The 22054-nt window shown below is 34.8% G+C and overlaps 2 protein-coding genes across 2 annotated transcripts; one reads left to right on the forward strand and one right to left on the reverse strand.

The window, feature by feature from the left end:
- Nucleotides 1–630: 630 nt before the first annotated feature.
- LOC129579552 (uncharacterized) lies at nt 631–3466 on the reverse strand. Its single transcript, XM_055469702.1, has 2 exons — nt 1554–3466; nt 631–1458 (listed from the first exon to the last, which is right to left on the reverse strand). Exons 1-2 carry the CDS (start codon nt 2880–2882, stop codon nt 1222–1224), a joined length of 1566 nt encoding a protein of 521 aa, XP_055325677.1. The 5' UTR covers nt 2883–3466; the 3' UTR covers nt 631–1221.
- Nucleotides 3467–16790: 13324 nt separating this feature from the next.
- Nucleotides 16791–18634, forward strand: LOC129579554 (uncharacterized). The gene is made up of 5 exons (XM_055469705.1): nt 16791–16944; nt 17016–17132; nt 17243–17370; nt 17496–17565; nt 18144–18634. Exons 1-5 carry the CDS (start codon nt 16912–16914, stop codon nt 18213–18215), a joined length of 420 nt encoding a protein of 139 aa, XP_055325680.1. The 5' UTR covers nt 16791–16911; the 3' UTR covers nt 18216–18634.
- Nucleotides 18635–22054: the final 3420 nt, after the last annotated feature.

The raw sequence follows: 22054 nt of genomic DNA on the forward strand, positions 1-22054 counted from the left end.
TCAATAAAGTTAGTAATGAAACACACTCGAAACCCAACGAATGTCTTTTGTTATTCCTCAAAATCTATCTTTTTAAAAGGTTCCAATTTGGAAACTTTTCATCAACACAATCTCTTTTTATATAAAAATATGAAAGTGTTATATTTTCAAAGAAAGCTAGGAAGTGAGAATTGACATTCAATTTGGATTATGACGTCTTTTAAATTTCTCTTCACATTCATTATCATTCTGAAAACAGGTGCATGATTTCCGCAATTGTGGATAGAAATTTACTATATTTTTATCTGAATTTGATACCCTTGATACTGCTTTTTAATAGATCAAAAAATCTGGGGTGAACGCTATTCTTCTTTTTTGCGTACACCTTACAGCGTACAGTGTGTCATGCACAAACCCTACGACCATAAAATTATGCTGGATTTCGCGATTTTCAGAGCTCGAAAAAAAACTGATTTTAAGGGGGACAAAAAATCGTGGCGATCCTAATACTTTTCTTACTCGACTTTCCATGGTCGTGTGGAAAAGTAAAAAATCACGTAATACATTCTATTTGTATTGTGTGCAGTTTAATGTTTGTATTCTCTTTTTAACAAAATTTTCCGTAATCTATGTAATAAAAATGAAGCCGGCTTGCGTTCTGCTTGTGCTAAAGAAGCAATGGGTTTTTATTCATTTTTGTTATAAAGCAACCAAAAGATCGATTGATAAATATAACGCATTTCAGTTTAAAAGCACGACAAGACTGTGAGATACATGATAAAATTTAAGGAGAAATTTTTTTATTTTGAATCAGGTCGAAATTTATTGAAAAAACATTTGACGTTCATATGATGAGTAATTTTTCTGCTTGATAGAAAGTTCTCATTTTTTCTTTTTTTACATCTATTCGGAAGATGAATAAAAGTGAGAAAATTGTTTTAATGATAACACAAATGTTCTGGATTACAATCAATGCAATTTTCGATGTTTGTAAATTGGTAGCTTATTTAAAGATGGAAGATATTAAAATGCCGATAATAACAACTATTAAAAGAAACATGGCTTTGTAGCTTAAATGGGTTCCATTGCTTTTTTGTAACTGATTCACTAAAATCGTTTTCGACGAACAATCAAAGTTGACGGATTTCGAACAATTTGTACTTTTTTTGTGTAAATTCAACCAGCCTCTGATCAAACGTTTTCCACAAACGTCACATTGTTCCACGGGAACAACACCACTCTCTACGAAAATGCCGATTTGAATTTCGCTGTGTTCCCCAAATGATGCACAAATCGTTGATCATCGATAATGTCTTTGGCACCACAAATTCGGCAATTGTACAGCTTCATAATGAAATCACTCAAGTTTGGTTCGATTTGTTGACATTGGTTGCCATTGGGCAGTGAACTGGCGGATCCATTTTGATGTGTTGAAACAATTTTGCACCCGTTCCATTCGATCCTTTCGTGACCTAGGAGCTGTAAAAAATTTAGAATATTTTCTAAATGACGCTATTTGGGCTAAATAATTTTTGTTGTTACAATTTTAATAAAATGACTTCTTCCAATCATACCTTCTCCAATCCTGTAGCAGATATACGACTGTTGTTCCCCTCCGGAATGTTGTTGTTCTTCGTTGAACCGAGATCTTCTGTCGGAAATTTTGTTTTTTCGCAGGACGTGTAACGCAAAAAAGTGTATCGTTCGACGTCTCCATTTTTTGTCGCCCTTACCGGTGTCGACGGATGGAATTGTTCGATGTGCTCCTTCAATTCTTTTCCACTGACATTTTCCTCACAAACTGAACATTCACCATCCAGCCTAATGGCGACAAATCGGAAAATATCGGTTGTCTTTGGAATATTTGTGTGCCACTTTGAATGATGTTCCTCTAGACAATATTCGGTGATGCTACTACAGCCGCAAATCGTACAAATGTACATTTTTGTGTTCGGGTTTTCCAGTTCTTGATCGGCGGTTGCCTTTTGTTTAGCTTTATAAACATGCTTGAGGTAGTAACGCTTCTCGTGATATTTGGCTACCTTAATTTGGTCAACCAAAAACTGCTCTTTACATCTACCGCACACATTCCGAGCTACAAAATCAGCACTTTGATTTGATGATTTGCACTGCTTGAAAATGCTGTCTTTGACGTATTTTCCACCGCAAAAATCGCATTCGCACCGCTTGAGGTAAATGATTTCTTCGATAATTTCAGTACTCGGACACACTATGACTTTGGACATTTTTTCCATATGACATTGTTTCACATGTCTCTCAAGTCGACCATCACCAAAATGAAACTTACAAAACGGGCATTGTATGCGTGCTTCAATTTCAAAGCTAGCAAATAATGTGTCTTCAATCGGAATATCACTGTGTTTATTCGCGTAGTGACTTCTCAACGAGTCTTTTGACACATCTTGTGTTCCGCAAACAGTGCATTTGTATCGCTTTACTTCCACCCATTTGGTTGGCAAATTCGGATTATGAAGAACATTTTTATGGACATCGAAATGTTGTGCTGACATCGTTTTGTTACAGGTTAGACAAAGAATAGAATCTTTAGATTGTACGTATGAATTCACAGTGAGAGACAGCGTGCTATGCTCATCTGAATGTTGTTCCAAATCACAGCCGTCCACTTTATCGCCACAATCATAACACGTGTAGCTATGATTTTTTATCACTTTATACTTTGCGACATCACGATTCGGCTTCCTTATCTGTATGGGCCTTGTAGGTGGTTCAGACATAGTTTGTTTATTGACATCGCTATTTCTTATCTCAGAATAATCCGCATTGCTTTTTAGCATTTCTTCTACAGCCGTTGTCGCGGCTGCCTCCGCCGCTGTCGCTGAAACCGCCTGGCTGAAACCGTCGATGTGTACAACTTTCTTCATTATTGTTGGTTTGAAAATATTTTGATCAATTGGAATGTTTCTATGTCGCTTCAAATGATGTTTATTTGTATCTTTTTCCGTGGCGAATACACCGTTATACTCAGTATAATTGAGTACTGCTATCTCGGCGATACAATCTTGTTGGGTGAGTTTGAAAATGTTTTGTTTGAAGGGAATCTCACTGTGCCGCCTCTTGTGATGATTTTTTGTGTCTCTTTCGTTGATGTTGTTGGCATTGCACACGACACACTGAAAAATCTATATTCGGACTTTTTGTGGTTTGACGTTTGCTTGCCGAGTGGCACTTTTGCCGCCAATATCATCCATTCTAATATTTTGGTTTACACAAACTAGCTCAGTTCAGAAGATAACTCTCGGAATGTTATTAAAAAAATGTTTTCAGTTTTTGCTTGGATTAAAAATTGTGTATGTTATGAATCGAAAGCGTGTTCTTAGGCTCCAAACCATTCGAAAATACAAACACTATATTTGTTGCTGTACATTGAAAAGTCAACAGAGCGCTGATTTACATACAAGAGAGCCGGTTGTTCCACTGCAACCACTGTACTGTATACATGTTCAACGGATTTTGACATTTCCATTATAGGAACCGTAGTTCCAGTGCTGTTGTAATGATTTTTATTATTCCACTTGGAATGATGTTGGAAGCGGACTTGGAAACAACATTTAAATTTGCTTGCATTTGTATGGTTTTTTTTTGTACTCGGTAAGGTTCGTTGTATTTTTGAAAATAAAATAATCAGTTGGTATTGAGTGTGATTATGAATGTTGTTTAAAATTTGAAAAAAAAAATGTCGATACTCTTTGTGAATTGTGAAATGTTACAAAGAAGTGTTCCTATTAAGAAAAATTTTTTCGGAAAAAATATCGAGTTTCGTAGTCAACTCACTTGAAGTAAATCATCTATTCTTCTATATAAAAAGAAACATTTACCAAGAAAATAACTAGGTTTATTGGTAGCAATTATTTTTGTGTAGAGAAATCGATTTAGACCTATCTCAATCCTGTCTGATGGGTCTAAAAGGTCGAAAGATGGCTATATTCCAGCTTATGTTTTCATATTCTGGATTCCATCGTAAGGAACTTTTATTCTTTAGCGAAACGAACAAAAATAAACAAATTTCTCTACCATTTTGGCCTCAATTCAGCGATACGAATACATGTCTCGCTCGCTTCTTCTTTCAACTCTTTTCGTTCTATGTATTTGTATGTATATCAGTTGTGTTGTCGTTCGTGCTATATTCATGCATTACACTGAACACAACGCGTGAAAAATATCGGATATTTTTATGCGATATTTCTATCCCATTTGAATAGAAATATCCCATAGTATTCTCTGGTTTGATGTTTGAACAAGGTTACCGGCTTCGTTTTATATACATGTATTTGTTAATGTATATGTCGCTGAATTACTCGCAGTCTCAAAGAAGACTTAGATGATTTTTTGGAATGAGCATCAATGTTATATGTACTCTCACAATTCGAATTAGGCAAACCGTCAGAAGTAGTACGGCAAAATAACAAATTGCCGAAGTAATTTTTTCATTGGAGGTAAAATGTTGAATTACCACCAATGATTTTATTCGGTGTGCGGAAACACGATTGTGCATGAAACATTCAGTGTGATGACAACCGATTGTCAAAAACTGTAAACAAAATCAGAAATCGTTGCAAATCGTATCGTGTAATAGCCGAAGAAGGCTAAACAACAAATTCAATTAACCTTTTTTCGTGTTGCAAAGATGATTCGAGATGATTGTTTTAAAGAATTCAATGTTTTGTGCCATTTGGAATTTAGATTCAATTCACTGTTCACTGCTGCAATACACTTGATTAAAATTTGAAAAAAAAAAACAATCAAAAAGATTTATTTCTCACTAATTATTCGTGTTTGGTGTGTTTAATCACACTTCAAATGCCCTGTTAGCGGTTTTTTTCCACTGAATTCAAATTTACCTACCGAATAAAAACATTGGTGGTAATTCAACATTTTACCTCCAATGAAAAAATTACTTCGGCAATTTGTTATTTTGCCGTACTACTTCTGACGGTTTGCCTACTTCGAATTGTGAGAGTAGTACACGCCGACTATCCGCAATACGATTATTCGCAAATTTCTTGTCGGGATACGCTGGCATTGGTACAAATTGACTTATTATCTGAAAAAAAAGCACATAACCGAATGTCATACGAAACCATAGCCCTATTTGGTAACATTTTCCATAGAGATATAAGAAAAAGTTTCTTAACTATTTTGAAATTCCAATTAACGTATCAAGTTGATTGCAATGATTTTGGCATGATCTTGAAGAACTTGAATTTTAAATTATTATCGTAGAAGATGTAAAAATTTTCACATCCAAATAGCCACTTCACATAGTAACACACACTCAGCACTACAAGAGTGAAAACATTTGCTTGAATTTGCAATTCAATGTGATCTACATGCGTTATTTTTCAAACCATAGGGAAGGTGATGAAGGAATGAACGCAAACATCTGGTATTTTCGATGCGATATATTTGATATGAAACGAAAAATTACGCAGAATTCCACCAATTGACGTCAATTGTTCTAAAAAAAATCTTTAAAAAAATGTGTGCGATAATGTTTTGTGCATTCGAATTAGAACAAGGCATTATGTACCAAACAGCCAACTATTTGTAAATAGCTCAGCTCAATATGCAGCCATACGGAATGTCTGCAATAATTTTTTCTTCAGAGAATGCGTCAATTTGTAGCAATGCCAGTGTATCCACCATAATGAGTGATGTAAAGCAAATATGATTACGTATATCCTTCCGTAGGTATCGAGCAAAACAACGCAACCATGGTACATGAGCCCAAATGTAATTTTAAGGTATATAGTAGTTTGGAGCGAAAATGTCATACAGAAATGTTGCACGGAAAAATGTCAAAAATAGAGAAATTATCAAATAGAGAAGTTTCTTCTTGTCATTCATATTCATATTTTCCGTAAAAAAACAACGATCCATCTGTGGTTGTTTTTTAACTTTGGGACGACTTTGAAGCGGAATGTGTTTTGTGCATACCGCGAAGATGAAAAATTTTCATATTCAAATATCCACGTCAAATAAACACCACTCAACGTTTAATTTCAATATAGACCAGTTTTCCACGCGAAATTGCAAATTTGGTTCAAAATCATTTGAATTTGAATACCAATACCAAGTTAAATTTCTTTTACAAATGAGGCTGTGAGAATGAAAATGGCAATACAGGAATAAATATTCTGAAGATCATCAAGAAAAAAAAATTCGCAAAAGTGAATTATGAACCTCCTATGCTGCCCATGTAAATTCATGTTTCACTTTTGCATATTCAGAACTCATGATTCATTTTTGCGAATTTTTTTTCTTGATGCGTTTCAGAATGTTTATTCCTGTATTGCCATTTTCATTCTAACAGCCTCAAATGAGTTATATCACGATTCCAAAAGCTGATCCTTAAAATGATGGATACGATCCCAAAAAAGCAAAACAAAAAGAATTACATTCGTAATCCCGAACTTTTCCGTACCGTTGTCCGTCCTTTTGGTTTGTTCTGTGAATTTTCTTGAAATAAAAGCATCGAAAAATCGGCCAATTATAGTCAAAATTTCGACAATTTTTCATGGAAGGTACCCATAAATCGACTCCGATTGGCTCAAAACTTTCAGAATCTTATTTTCCTCCCAAAAAATGAAACTCCAGAAAGTTGGAATTTCCAACTTGGAAAACATTCGGGGTCGATTTACGGGTACCTCCCATACAAAATTGTCATTTTTCGAGTTTTTTCTTTGGGCAAGTACCCCAGGATAAAATCGAAAATGGCTCATCTTCGAACTTAAACTAAGTTTTTCGGATACAAAACTTTTGGCGTTTCCAGATTTGGATTATCTCAATTATTTTTCGAGTTATCGTGTTAACAAACACCAACGACGACGACGACAACGACGACGGCACACGAACGGAAAAGTGTCTCAAAAAGTGGTGTTCTACGCGTTTCATGAGTTTTTATGATGATCTAAGCTAATTTTGCGAAAAAGGTTTTCGGGACCAATTCCTTTACTTTCCCTTGACACGGTGTGTACGGAAAAGTAAAAAAGGTTACAAAGTTGAAATGTGAAATACTTTTAAATGGGAATAAGGTCCAAACATTGTTTTTGAGATAAAATGTTGAATGATCGCAATCAAATGTACGAACCGAAAAAGTCGTGATGCAACGATGCGTCAGAAACATTTTTCTTCACTTGAATATAAATGCAATTGACTTTTTGTTCGAATTGATTTTTAAATATTATCCCACGCCCAGCAGATGTAGTCGATTCGTGAGTTGCCGAAGCATCATATATACAGTGCATTCGATATTTAACGTGAAAACCTATATTCGGTACATCGAAAATGGCCGAGGTATGATTTCGTTTGCGCGTCGCGCGTAAGCAATTCACTTGAGATATATAGTACATAGGGATTCACGTTATATCGTAAGTGAATTGCTTACGCGACGCGCAAACGAAATCATAATAAGCCAAAGCAAGTGAAATGCTAAATCCACGAGTGTGCCGACAAGTCCGCTGCTTCATTGAGTAAAACCACCGTATGGCGGCAGAGTTTGGAATTTGTCTCTAATCCAATCAACATTCTGGTAATACGTTATTTTACTCAGGATTTCGATCATATTGGTAACGGTCAATGTTGCGATAATAGTGTTGATTGCGAGTATAATCCAATAATGCGTTGAAATACGATTGCAATATTTTCAAATTTTAAGTTTATCAGTCGATCGGTACATTTTACGATAAAAATACGAACGATTTTTGCATCGATGACAAACTGAAATATGACTTTGTACGATCACAAAATTATTCCAACTCATTTGAATATATTAAATTGAGAATTTCGAAGAAATATCCCTGCTTGAATATTCAAATTGGATATTTTTTCAGGCAACGACAACTGTTTTTCGCTCAAGACACTTACACCTATAGGTATATAGATATGATTTTGTAGAATGTATAATACTAAATAAAGGGTGTTTCAACAAGCACGCAACAAGTTTTTGTTAACCCTGAACTGCATGAATTTTTCCCAGAGTTGGGCAAAAAAATGGTTTATTTTGATGAATAATTAACGAAAAAAAATATTGGTTTTTCCGAAAAATGAAGAAAAATGTGAAAATTTGGTGGAAAACTGTTGCCCGCCAAAAGGCGGTTTCATACAGGAAAGACATAAATCGAAATTTTGTTTCTAATTTTTCAATGAAAATATCAAACTTGATTTAGAAAATGAATGAAAAAAGAACAAAAACTGAATGGAAACGATCGAAATCATTCAAGATTGCATTGATTGGGTATGAAAATCGTGGAAGGATGATGAGGTTGAGGTTTATTTAACATTGTGTACATCACCTTGTGTTTCAGAAATTGCATGTATTTTTGCCGTCCCAATCTAAAAAAAGACACCAATGGCCCATTGCCCCAAATTGTCAAACCGAACTTTACCTTTTAGTAGGTTCGTTTTCTTCTGAGGTTTTCGCGAAATTGGCTCCAGCCTGGACACTTCAGAGCGTCTATTCCCATACAACACATAACTTTGATGGTCATTGCAAGCAATGACAATTTGGCACTGTAAATGCGTTGTAATAACGCTTCAGGCGCCTGAGTTAGCAAATTCAGCTCAGCTTAGGTCAGGAAGCAGTGAAAGCACTCTCTGATTGAATGTGTTTCGTCGAATCATGATTGAGCTATGAAAAATTGTATGCATATCGAATATTACCACTGCAATTCGAGTTCTAAAAATTTTCAATCTTTGAAAAAAATACGTCTTTCCTACATGAAACCGCCTTTGGGCGGGCTTCAAAAAATGAGGGAAAACCCTCGTGAAAATGGAAAATTCTGGGAAATTTTGGTTGATTCGTGGAGAAAAAACTCAAATTTTATAATAAAAAAAATTCCCGGCGCCAGGAAATAACAAAAAGAGGGTATCTCACTCACCGGCGTTGGCGTTACTCAAACAAAATAATTAATTTCGGAAAAACCGCTTTTCCGAGCCACTCAAACGACCCTAGATCACTACCCGCACGACTCACACTGATCAAGTATGTATCACACGATAGCGTACGACCATACGAATCAAACGATACCAGGCATGTGGATTTGTAGCGTCGGGTTCATATTTTATAGCTAATTTTGTATAGCCCGCCAAAAGGCGGGCTCATGCAGTTGAGGGTTTAATAAAACACCGAGTTTCGATTGGAATTGCTCAAACACATCCATGTGTTAGTTCAGTCCATTACAAATATGTTTTAAAGTGAATATTATGCAAACGGCCTGTATGGCGCATTATAATTGTAGCCTCTTAAGAGGCCAAATTTCACCAAAAAATGTTGAAAAATGTCATATTTAATAATGATATAAAACGAATTACATACGTAATCCAAACTTTTCCGCTCCGCAGCAATTTAGTTTACCTCCCGCTTAATGTTTCCAAAACTTCAATGGACCCTTTTTTCATAGCATTTTTGGCCTTAAAATATAACTATTTCGACCATTTTCCATACAAAAGTGTCATTTTCGAACAAAATTTCAAAAAATTCAAGAAATGTTGATTTCGGACCAAATTTATGGGCAAGTAGGTGTTCGGTTGTTTGAAGGCTCCCATTATTTTTGCAAAAAAACATCAGTTTGCCTTGACCAAAACCCTAAAAAATAGCTTTCTGTGTGATTTTTCATACAAAAGTCTATTTTTCAAGGAAAATTTCAAGAAATGTTGATTTCTGGGCAAGTAGGTGTTCGGTTGTTTGAAGGCTCCCATTATTTTTGCAAAAAAATGGCAGTTTGCCTTGATCGAAGCCCTGAAAAATGCTTTTCTCGACATGCCAAAACTTTTGGCTTTTACAAATCTCAATTATCTTGTCAACTTTTTGAGATAATCGGCGGACAAAAAACTTGGACGCGAACGACGCCATACGCACATCGCTATTTTGCACATTTTTCATAGTAAACAACATGTTTTTGGAGGCAGATAGGTCTTGATCGATAGGATTTCATTCCATCTACATTGCCTAGTGTACAGATATGTGCTTTTTGAAGTTTGGCGTGACGTTATAGTGGTCCGAAAGAGGAGATGTCATGAAATTTTGGCTAGTAAAACCAATACTTTTCCATACAAACAAAGTTTGCGGAAAAGTAATAAAAATGCAACAAATATGGACTTACTAACCTGAAAACACAGCTACGGCACTCGCGATAAACTAATGTATAGCCAAATAGCCAAAATAATGGTCGAATTTTGGAAAATTTGTGAATTGAGTGACCATGTGACCAACCTATGAATTTGGCGCACAAATTTGCTGACATTTTTGAAGCTCAAAGTAGAACTGTAAACATGACAACAATTCATATGCGTGTGCTGTCAAAGTCACTTTGTCATACGTCATTCACATTAATGCTTTGACTGATTGTGGTGAACAGTGGTGAGATTGGAAACGCCATACATTTTATATACATTATTTGTTTGGGAATTATATTCATTTATTTTCTTTTATTGTTGATATTCGGGCTCTGCTAAGCCTAGGCTTCATCCACGATTTGTTTTCCAAAGAAATATTTCGAAAAAATCGTGAGTTTGCACTGTCAACACTTGTGTGGTTTTTCATATGATTTTGAAGTCATCGAATATTGCCACCCGTTCACACATTCAATGAACTTGCTACACCAAGTGATAGTTTAGTTCATCGGTGGCGTTTTTCAATCCGCCATACGTTCTTTTATGTGTGTGTACATCGAAATGTCAAAGTTGTAAAGAATGCAACCGTTCTCCTCGTTCTTTGATTGAGTTTTCATTTGACAATTTTTCAAGAACTTTTCATTGTTGAATCGACCTGGCTATACAATCAGTGTCCCCACCTGTCATTTAAAAGTATCAAACTCAATAATTATCAAAGCCATTTTCGTGAAATTGGCCAAAGTCGGCCATGATGGCCAAAAACGGCCTATTGGCTATATCTAAAAAACGGTGCGGAATTTGGCTTTTGTCATTGAGGCGAATTTTCGGCTCAAGCTAAGATAAAAAATTTCAAGAATAAATAAAAAGAGAAAAATTTGTTTTTAAGGGGTAAAAAGCCAAATTTTAACATGACATGTTGATTTTTTGGAAATTGAAAAATGGACCTATTTTCGTGGTGAGATTTCACGATTTGAACGCGCTGATATTTTGTTAATGTTACCGTGGTAAAATTTGTCATAGATTGGGGCTTTCAAATGATGGTTAAACTTGACAGTTCTGAGCAGCCATCATGGAATCCCTATCGGAAAACTTTTTGCCTGCTTCTTGAAACACCCTTTACTTGGACGTTTTCCCCTATAAATACCGTCGAATCCAGAAGGAACCGTACAGTTCAACATTTGCTTTTGAGTGGTGTAAACAAGCATTTCACCCGAAAAAGATGAAACTTCTATTCTTCTTGGCACTTTTTGCATTGGTGTTGGCCGTTCAGGTAAATACACTTTTGACAACACTTTCTCGAAGATGCCAGAAAAAAATTTCTTTTCCCAATTGACTTATATCTTTTTCCTTTCATTTCACCAGTTCATCAATGGCAGTCCAACTAGAGACGAAAACCAGATGAGTGTGCTGCAAAAAATTGGATTCGGACGGACGACAGAGCAGAAATTGAAGAAATTGTCAATAAAAATGTATAACTTAGAGGCAGAAAGTCATAAGGATATTGCAAGAACACAATTTACAGCTAAATATTTAATTGCTGCTGTAAATGAATCAACTGATAAGAAAAAAAAAGCACTACAAAAGGAGATAGACGATCTGAATAATACTAAAAAATAAAAATACAAGCAAAGAAGATAAAAACATGTGTTCCCTTGTGCATAAGGGAAAGATGTGTTATTGATGAAGTCGCAAAATAAAAATCGCTTCATATTCATACGAAAATTTTGTTTTGCTTTGGAAATACTTCAAAACTTGGAACACTTGGTCGATGCAACTTTGTAACCATTTACCTTCTATTTCTTACAATGACTTCTATTTCAAGGCCATTTCTCTAGGTAAGCTTTTATCTATATTTTTCACATAGAAGCCCTTTATTCATTTCTCTCAATTGAACAAAATAAACTTAAAATTTCTATGTTTTTGCAAGAAAGTTTTTTTTGCAAAATATTTCAACAAAGTAATTTTGAACGGAAAAAATGTAAACCCTTTGGCTTTTCAATAAAGAAGTGCTTCTTTCTTGAAGTGAATTGTCATTTAGGGGTTCCCTGCCCATGCTTTCCGACTCACCATAACAGATTTGCCATATGGTTTATCTGATTCATTTTGATTGCTTTTAGTCGCGGACGCAGAGCCTTTATTCTATGCGGCACCACTATTGATTCTTGCGACTTGGCCTTTTACAAATGCCTTCTGCGCAGCTTTTGCCGGCGCTGGAGCATTTGCTCCTGCTTTCACGGTCTTAGAATCCGGGTTCATCATAACAGGTGCGCCATAAGTTTTTGGCGAATCTCGTTTGGGTGCAAGTAGAAATTCTCTACTCACATCCACGATTAAGAACTGTGGAAAATAAATAATTGCATATCATTATAATGGGAGCAATGGATGAGGTTGTAATGGTTTTCAACTATTCGAATAAAAGTTTCCGAGGGACATTTTATTTGGAATGGAATATTTCTTCATTTTTTCAATTGAAAAACTTCAAAATGAAAATTTTTTGGCAATGAAATTAGTTTAGAAAAATTAACTTAAATTTTCGACTAAAAGGATCAAAGTATACAGTACGCCCCGCAAATTAGAAATGAAATGTCCCGAGACCATTTCCAATTTGCGGGGTTTTCTAATTTCTGAGGTTTTTTCAATTTCATCCAAAAACGGTGTATCAAATGAAAAACTGATAGGGGGAATGATTTGCTTCATTGAAAACAATATATTGAACACTGTTCAATCAAGTATTGTATGTAAATAAATGCTTATAAGCAGTTATTTTAGTGATTATAAATATATAGTAAGTCTGTTAGTTTATTTTACTGGATAAACTACTCCTCGGAACAAACCGAAATAAATGATGACCGGCTGTTCTTATTATATCAAAACGTTAGCATTCTATATACAATTTTGTATATGCAAATTCTCTTATGTAACAAATCGGTTTCGATTTGTTAATGATTGATGATTGATGATTGACGCAGACAATATGGAACAGATTACTTCTTGACTTAATTTTTAACTTCATGGTAAACGTCGAAAATCTCAAGCTGATCTGCTAATATAGTTATTCAACGAAATGGAAAAGACTTTCATTACGTTCTTACATTAAAAATGAAGTAAATTTCCCTTTGTCTTGAATGAAATGATTCGAAAACCCCGTAAATTAGAAATGAACCCCGGAAATTAGAAATTTTCCATACAAATTTTCAAACCTGAATTTCATTTCTAATTTCTGAGGTTTTCTAATTCTCGGGTTTCTAATTTGCGGGGGCGTACTGTAGAAGAAATCGATGCCTAATTCGCAAGTGAAAAATGGCAAACAACATTAGAATTACAAAAAATTCGACTGAAATGATGTCGACTTACCATGGATACCACCAACTCAATGAGCAGCAGTGTGAAAAATCTTAGAGTCAGCATTTTTCTAGCGTTGAAAAGTTTACTGTAAACGTATCAATTGATGAACTATTTGATGGACATTCGAATTGAACGCGGCGTTTTATACAGTTTTCAAGTATGGTCAAATCAGTAAGCAACACATTAACGGTATAATTTATCCACGCGCAATGACAATTCTAATTTAAATGCACAAAATATAATGGCACATTTGAATTTTAATTTTTGGAGAGAAAAATTCAAAATAATTGACGTGAATTGGTGGAATTGCAATTCGGCCTGTGCACGTGCACATAATTTTACGCTTAACATCAAATGGATCGAATCGAAATTACCAGATGTTCAACTTTATTTCTTCGTCACCTTCCGTATGGTTTGAAAAATAACGCTTGTGGATCACATTGAATTGCAAATTTCAGCAAATATTTTTCACTCTTGAAGTGCTGTGTGGTGTTTAATTGACGTAATCATATGAATATGGAAATGTTCACATCTTAACGGTTTGCACAGAAGACATTCCGTTTCAAAGTCGTTTCAAAGTTAGAAAAAACATCCAGGTAGATTACCGATTCATACGGTAAATATGGATATGAATATGGATGATTAAACGACATGACGTACTCCTATGCGTTAGACTCAGGCTCACGTACCATGATTGCGTTGTTTTGCTCGATAGCTACAGTGTTAGTTAATGCAAGAATATATGGAATCATTGATGCTTCACTCAATATTGTGAATACCCGACGAGAAATTTGCGGTGAAATAGGTGTCCGCCGACACTCCGTCGCATATCCGTTCTAGAGTGCGGATACTCGCAATGCAAATAGGAATCCACAATAAAAGTTGCCGCAAAATGTTATCGCTGAATATCAGCCAGGTGACGTGAAGAAACTTGCAAAAAGCGCCGGTGTACTTCGTAGTGAAAAAAAAATGAAGCTTGCTTGTCACCAATATTGATGTTCACGGACATCAAATTGTTTATGCGTTATTTCGCCCACTTTATGCACTAAAAATATTAAATTCCTTGATTGGTATCAAATTTCACATATGAATTCATCATAACATCAGGAAAACACAATTTTTTTTTTAAATAAAAAGCAAAAGCAAGATGATTTTTTCGTTGATGGTTCGATCCTGAATCTTTTGTGATTCATTAATGATTTGCAACACATACATTTTTTTGTCGATAGTCCAACTGAATACGATGTTTTATTGATTAAATAATTATATTTATATATGACAAATGCACGAAATTCTCGAAGAATGGCCGTAATAAGTGTTCTTTTTCAATTCAAACTCAATCAATTTCAAGAGATTATGAATAGAAAGAAAATAATCATCTCCGGCGTGATTAATTTAAAATTGAAACTCGATTTTTAACTAAAAACACAATGTAAGTTATAAAATTGTTCCACTTCACTGAAATGACAGTTGACTTCACACAAATTGCATTCAGCTTGTGATACGTGTTTGATGTGTTTTATCACTCTTCAAATGCCCTGTTAGCGGCTTTTTTCCACTGAATTCAAATTTACCTACCGAATAAAAACATTGGTGTTAATCCAAAATTTTACCTCCAATGAAAAAATTACTTTGGCAATTTGTTATTTTGCCGTACTACTTCTGACGGTTTGCCTACTTCGAATTGTGGGAGTATGACAAAAAATGGATGCTTTTTTTCTTTTAATATTAAAATAAAATCGCATTGAAAATGAACGTTAGTACTTGGAACCCATATGAACCATTTGCGGAGAAATTCAGTGTACAGTGGAGCTGTGCGGAGTTCGGCGGAGATGCCATACATAAGCTATATCTGAAGCAGTGCGTTCATGGCTACTTAGATGTGTATTGAACAGTGCACTGTATTTCTCCGTAAATGGTTCATTTGTGAAAACTTAAAAAAAATGTCAACGTAGAAGGGTCAGTGTTTTTATGATATAGTTGATATTTACATATCCCATCAAACGCTTTAATAACCCATCAATTTCATGTTATAAGCAAAACAGCTCTTTTGAATTGCTGTATATTATTATCATTAACTAATGTAGAATAATTGGATTATTTACCAATTTCCTAAGCTAGCCACGTATCGTTCGAAGCAGTCCGAGTCAGCTTGTAAAAACAAACACATAGATAATCATGTTATGCCCGTTTCTTTGTTGACATCAAATATTTTCAGGAATTTTCTTAAAGCAAATTACTCGGAACCAATTCCCCATTTTTATCGCTTGAGAATTGAATAATTTGAACGTACGCATCGGTAAAATGACAGTCTATATACGTAGTCATAGATATAAATGACGGCCTGAGAAGAAGAACCTTTCCTACAAAACGTGTGCGCAAAACACAAACACAGAAATTTTTTAGTCAAAAGGCGAACAGCAAATTTGCGAGCGCAAAAACCTAATATATTAACAGCGAGCGCAAAAGTACAACAAGCCTACTAGCATGCAAAATCCGTATAAGTAGGCCTGTTATGCTTTTGCGCTCGCTGTAAATATATTAGGTTTTTGCGCTCGCAAATTTGCTGTTCGCCTTTCGACTAAAAAACTTCTGTGTTTGTGTTTTGCGCACACGTTTTGTAGGAAAGGTTTTTCTTCTCAGGCCGTCAAATATAATATAATTTCCTAGAACTTAGTTACTAAATTTTTTCCCATATATGAACTATAGATTCATTTTCTCCTTTGGGAACTACTCAAAGCTAATCTGAAGGATACAAGTTAAAAGTCCTTTATAATAATACCACAATCAAAAATTTCTTATCATTAAGGTTATCTCAGAAATTACGAGGATCCAATGATGGTTACTATGAACTACAGTTGAGCCGCGATTGTTTCAACCATTTCGATGCGTGGCCAAATCGAGTTCTCATTACCTAAACAATATTTAAAAAAAGCTTAAAAATTGTCGATCGTATCAAAAAGTTTTACGCACGCGTGTGTTTTGACAAACAATGACTCACAACATCGAATCTACTTGGATGGGATTTGTTTTCTTCAACTAATTCGATTTGACCGATTGACCGTTTGAGTTTTTTTTGTTAAAATCAAAATGCTTTGTCTGATCTAATCTATAAATTGATAAGAAATATTCATTTCGTAATAAATATGTTTTCTAAATGCTTATCTTTTCGGTCATTTGTTCTCGATTCATATCGTAAGCGATTATCAAGTGATTGCTTCCGATCTGTTTTGTTGTTTACTTGTTTCATTTTCGTAGTAAAATCGTATAAATACCGCGGTAAATCAGCGTACTCCAACAAAAGCTATCGCAGTTTCTACCATTCGTAACGGTCTTCTTTCTCGTTGGATATTCTTTCATTTGCGTGCATTATTTCAAACTTAAATTATTTTAACGACACGTTTTTTTTAGAGTTAAGAAATTGTTTGACTCAAAATGAAGCTATTTTTGGTTTTTTGCGTTGCAATGGTATATATTTCTGTTTTCAAAGTGAATTTTTCGAATTTAATTTATTGTTATACTTTACTCGTTCGATTCAGGTTTCCAGTGTCGTTGGATTACTCACACATACAGAGCATGTGTCCAATCTTCAGGAGTTCGGTATTAATGCCATATTATCGAACCGAGGCATTGAAGATAGGTTCAATTGTCTTAAAGTAAGATTAATTTAAATGTTAGAAATGACGTGGTTTTTTCTGACAAAATTCAATTATTATCATCAAGCACTTTGAGATCAAATAATCAAGCATTGCATGTTTCTAAATAGGATGGAAGCCAAACGATTTTTAACGACAATTCCGATTTGCATTGGTGGTTCGATGAAGCTAGCAAGACAGCACTGAAATTGATTGAAGCCTTTGAAAAATGCGAATCACTCTCAGGAATAGCACATGCGTGAGTAAAGTCGCCTATGTCAAAGTAGACTAAAAATCAAGAATTATTATTTAAAAAAAAATTACGAAAAGCATTTGAATCTGTTGCGAAATGTAATTTAATTTGATGTTGGGTTTCGATTACAGGAGATGCACATTGAAGCTTCAAGCTACTGCGGTACAGGAAATACGTCAATTGCTCAAAAAATTGCCAGATGTAAGTTTGGCATGTCTTAAAATTCTAAAAAAAAAATCGGTATAGATTGACAGAGTCCAAATGTTGAACAATTATCAGTGAACATAGAAAAATCGGTTTGAATATTTCTTTTTGATCTGCCTTAATACTTGGATTGCTAAGAAAAGGATCACATGACTTTTTGATTTTGACCTAATCAAAAAAGACCGTATTTAAACCTTGGGGCGTGACATGAATTTTTGTAGAGTCTAATTACATTTATTTGATATATTTTTGACGATAACTCTCCAATCTGTCTATTTTCGGTGCAAACATGCAAATATGCTGCTAATATTTCTGGTTAAATCGGTTGCCGAAGATATCACACTGACAATATAATGCTTGTGGAATTCTGTAAACAGAATTTCCAAAAGCGTTTGCATTGACAACACAATCTTTATGAACAAACAAAATTCAGTAATTTCTTCTATTTTTCTATTATCGTCGACTAATGTTCTAATTTAACTTAATCAAGTACCGTGTCTCCCCTAGATTCAAAGTTATAATTAAATTATTTTTGATAAACTTACAGATTTTCTGTCTTTACGTTTCATTTTCAGGACAAAAAGGAATTCCCAAGTGAAGTTAAAGATTTTGTGAAAAATTGCTTAGCAGACAGCATCATTGTGTAGAAATCCTAGCACAAAATAATGCCTACAAACATAGAAACTTAAGTTCAGTTCTATATTAAAGGGAATGACAATGCTCAAGAGATACCAACGAAAAAATCATTATAATTAACGTTTGAATCTAATCAGTTGACGACTTGAAAAAGAAGAAATCGAAACAATTTTTTTGTTGGGTAAAATGTAAAACCACTGCCCCAAGTCAATAATTTACGTACCGAAAACATATATTATAAGCATTATACAGGTGTGTCGAAATTGTTTCAATTATTTCGATGCTATAATTTCAACTTATTTATACGTGGGGTTTTCATTATTGATGACTGAAACAATCAAGATTCACCTGAATTTTTTTTCCAAATATTTTCTTTTGCTTTTAGTTTATTTTGAAAGTGGTTAGATGTCATTTAATAAAGAAAGGGTTATAAAATCTTAAACCTTGGCCTTTTATCGTAAAATCTGTGGAAAAAATCAATACAAATTCAATGGAAATTAGTTTACGCTAATTTGATACAAACTTTGTAGCATGAATTGTTTCGTTTCATTCGTTGAATATGACTACAACTACTATGTCTGAAATATGCTATATGAGCTTAAAATAATTTAATGGGCTCGAATAGATTAATCGTCATTTGATTTCATCACATTTTCGATTTCTTTATCTTGTTTCAGCATCGTTACCTTTTCTACGCATAACGTGCTTAGATCAAGCGATGTGATCAATAAAACCAATCGCGAGTGTAACAATTGTTACGATACGATAATAAAATGCGTATTTACTAGGCATTGAAACGTAATATTTCTACCTATTATTTGTGATTGATTGCTGTTATCAGAGACAATGTGACATCAGATTTGTAAATAAAAACTTAGATTCCAATGCGATTGCGATTGTTTAATTTGAAAGGAAATCGTTGATTTACTGAATGATAAAAATTGACATATTCGCGTGTTTGTGTCAACTGTGAGAAGATATGGAATTTTACGCGTACGTACGAATATGCAGAAATGTGTAAAACAATTTATGAAATTGGAAGAAGAATGTTGGGAACATTTTCTCCAAAAGATCCTTGAAAAATTGTATATTGAGTCGATGCAGCAATTGTAGTTTTACATCTTACAAATTCTTCAACTTATGCTAAGATAAATTATAATTTACTAATTAGTAAAAAAATATGCGCCCAATCGTTGATGTTTTGCATGCTGTTGGAATTTCCCGAATTAAGCGAAACATTCTTTTCTCTCTCACCCTTGAAAACTTTGACACGAATTTTCAAAGAGCAAAATAAGTCATGAGCTAACGATCGTGATGCATAGTTGGCCAGGTAAAACTGAACGGCGTATCAAGATTTGGGCGTCAACAACTTTGTTTGAGTGAAATAGCTGACTTAAGGTAGAACAAAGTGAAAATGAAGAACCAATCTTTTCTAACGTAATCCGACTGGTTTCACCGAAAAACACACCTGAACTGGTTGTGGTGCACAAGTATTGATCATGGTCACTAACTTAAGTCAAGGCATGTAAACGAAACTGTGTAATGAGCAGCAAGCATTCTGTAGAATTTCTAGGAAGAACCTCAATTTGTGAAGAAAAAAAGTCCAGACACCAGAGCCAAACGAACCTACATCGAAAGGTGCAACTGGTCACGGGTCCTTAATCCTTTTTTGAAATATAAACAAAGGCACATGCCATTCTAAATCAGTTCTGGTGTTGCATTCAACAAAGCAAACCGAGTGGCTCTTGAGAGAAGTCGAAGAATAAATCATCCAATTTCATCTACGTTGAAAATATTCCGAAAACCAAAGTGATTTGTTGAATTGTTGAAAGATACAATAGGAATCTAAATATGGAAACGTCAATTACTTCAAAATTCTCCGATGATTTTCTCAACACAATCATGGGTGAGTGGGTAGTATTGAATTTGAGTGACGATGACTGTGGTGAAAGCGAAACATCATCAACGAATAAAGAAGACACTTCATCAAGAGCACCATCAACTAACATTGCTAATGACTATGACGAAGTCATTCATTGTCACTACCGCTGTGGAATATGTAGCGAGACTATTTTGGACTATTGTTTACCGAAGCATCACTACCTTGAACATCCTGATGTGCCATTTAACATGCAAATGTACGTGACAATCGAAGACGAAAAGCGGATCCAATGCATCCTATGCAATATGGAAATATTGGCCGGTGAGTTTGACCGCCATCAAAACGTGTGCCAAGTTGAAAATTGGTTGAGTTTGGCCAATAATGAATTCATGGGACTTTCAGAAGCGAGTTCAGAGTGTAGCAGCACAAAATCTGAACATAAAATACCCAGTGCAATCCTTTCACACATTTTTCAGTGTGAAGCCTGCGGTGCATTGGTTTTTGAAGAAAATTTAGATGAACATCATGAAAGCATTCATCCAGATATTCCACAGTATGTTAATTTGTTTGAATTATACAAGGTTGCCAAACAGGAACAATGCGATATTTGCGACCAATGGGTTGAAAATTTCGTAAAACATCGGGTTGATTGTCATGAAGACAAGCAGCAAGACTCAATGGGCAAAGGACTCCGGACCGTTTGCATAAGTGAAGCGGAGTTTGAGCGACTACGCCACCGAATTGATGAAGTCAACGGACGGTTCTTTCTTCGCGATTCCGAATGAGTTTGTGACATTGTAATAAATGTTTAGAGATAATTTGATATTTTGTACGAAAAGAAGTGGTCATGAAATTAAAGATTCAATTTCAGGAATAGAGCATAGAAATGAGAACTAGAATGTATCGACGAATGATTGACTAATAAAAATTCTAGTGAAAATTTAGTTGAAATGCAATTTTTTATTTGAAATTTTCGTATCATCTATCGCATTTTCGCATTTATATGCATTTATACGCATTTCTTTCCTTAAAGTTAGTTAATAATGAGCCAAATCATATTCAGTACAGAGTACACACTTTTTCACTACTAATTTTGTTGAAAGTGTGACCGCCGTTATATAGAAAATGAATTGTGACTGTAGATCACGTTGAAATGTTAAAATTTTGTTTTGAATGGTAAAATACACGGTCACACCGAACGTGATACAAACAAAACATTCTAAAGGTTGTTTCATAAATTATAATGACTCTTAAACTAAATAAGTGATTCCAGATTTAGACAATTTGTTTATGGCGACGCCTCTCACATCTATATCAGTTGAAAAATGCGGCAAAGGGATGCAAAGAAGTTTTAAAGTGTTTCTATTTCTTGCCACTATACGCAAATCAAATGTGATTCAATGGCGTTAGTTCCCACAGAGAAGCGCACAAAAAGATGTTATTGTCACAATAACGTAACGAGTGGTGTGTCAGTCGTACGCATATACAGCATTGCGTGCGACTGATCAATTAGCCATTGCACCGTTATGTGAGACGACTCGTGCGGATGAGTGTAAGAACGAGCGAGTGACACACCATTCGTTACCTTATTGTTACAATAACATCTTATTGTGCGCTTCTCTGTGGGTTTCTACCTTAGAGGATTTCATATCGACGTATTTGAGATCTTCTTTGATTTTGGAAACAAAAATGGTGGGTAAAATTTCGGTCATCGATAACTGAAAAAAGACACCAATGGCTTTTTCAAATTCAACATTCTATCTATTGTAAATCTTCTCTGTAATTTATGGTAATCCATTGGCTCCAGACGATCGTAAAATTATTGAAGGTATGATTTTTGTAATTTTGTACGATTTAATGAGTTGCGACCACTAAATGAAAACGAATAATTTTGTATCCGAACTCAATTGAGTTGCAGCCAACAAACTCAGACGTTATCATAATAAAGGAGCTCTGCTCACAATAGCA

The sequence above is a fragment of the Sitodiplosis mosellana genome, unplaced genomic scaffold, assembly GCF_009176505.1.
Source record: "Sitodiplosis mosellana isolate CC-2019 unplaced genomic scaffold, AAFC_SMos_1.0 Smas_scaffold_6242, whole genome shotgun sequence".
Lineage (NCBI taxonomy): Eukaryota > Metazoa > Arthropoda > Insecta > Diptera > Cecidomyiidae > Sitodiplosis > Sitodiplosis mosellana.

Bases quoted from the DNA above. Each gene is read 5' to 3' on its own strand.
- LOC129579552 (XM_055469702.1), bottom strand. From the start codon at position 2,882: ATGAAGAAAGTTGTACACATCGACGGTTTCAGCCAGGCGGTTTCAGCG. The intron at 1,459-1,553 runs GTATGATTGGAA...AATTTTTTACAG, and splicing joins CTGCTACAGGATTGGAGAAG to CTCCTAGGTCACGAAAGGAT.
- LOC129579554 (XM_055469705.1), top strand. From the start codon at position 16,912: ATGAAGCTATTTTTGGTTTTTTGCGTTGCAATG. The intron at 16,945-17,015 runs GTATATATTTCT...CGTTCGATTCAG, and splicing joins TGGTTTTTTGCGTTGCAATG to GTTTCCAGTGTCGTTGGATT. The intron at 17,566-18,143 runs GTAAGTTTGGCA...TTTCATTTTCAG, and splicing joins TGCTCAAAAAATTGCCAGAT to GACAAAAAGGAATTCCCAAG.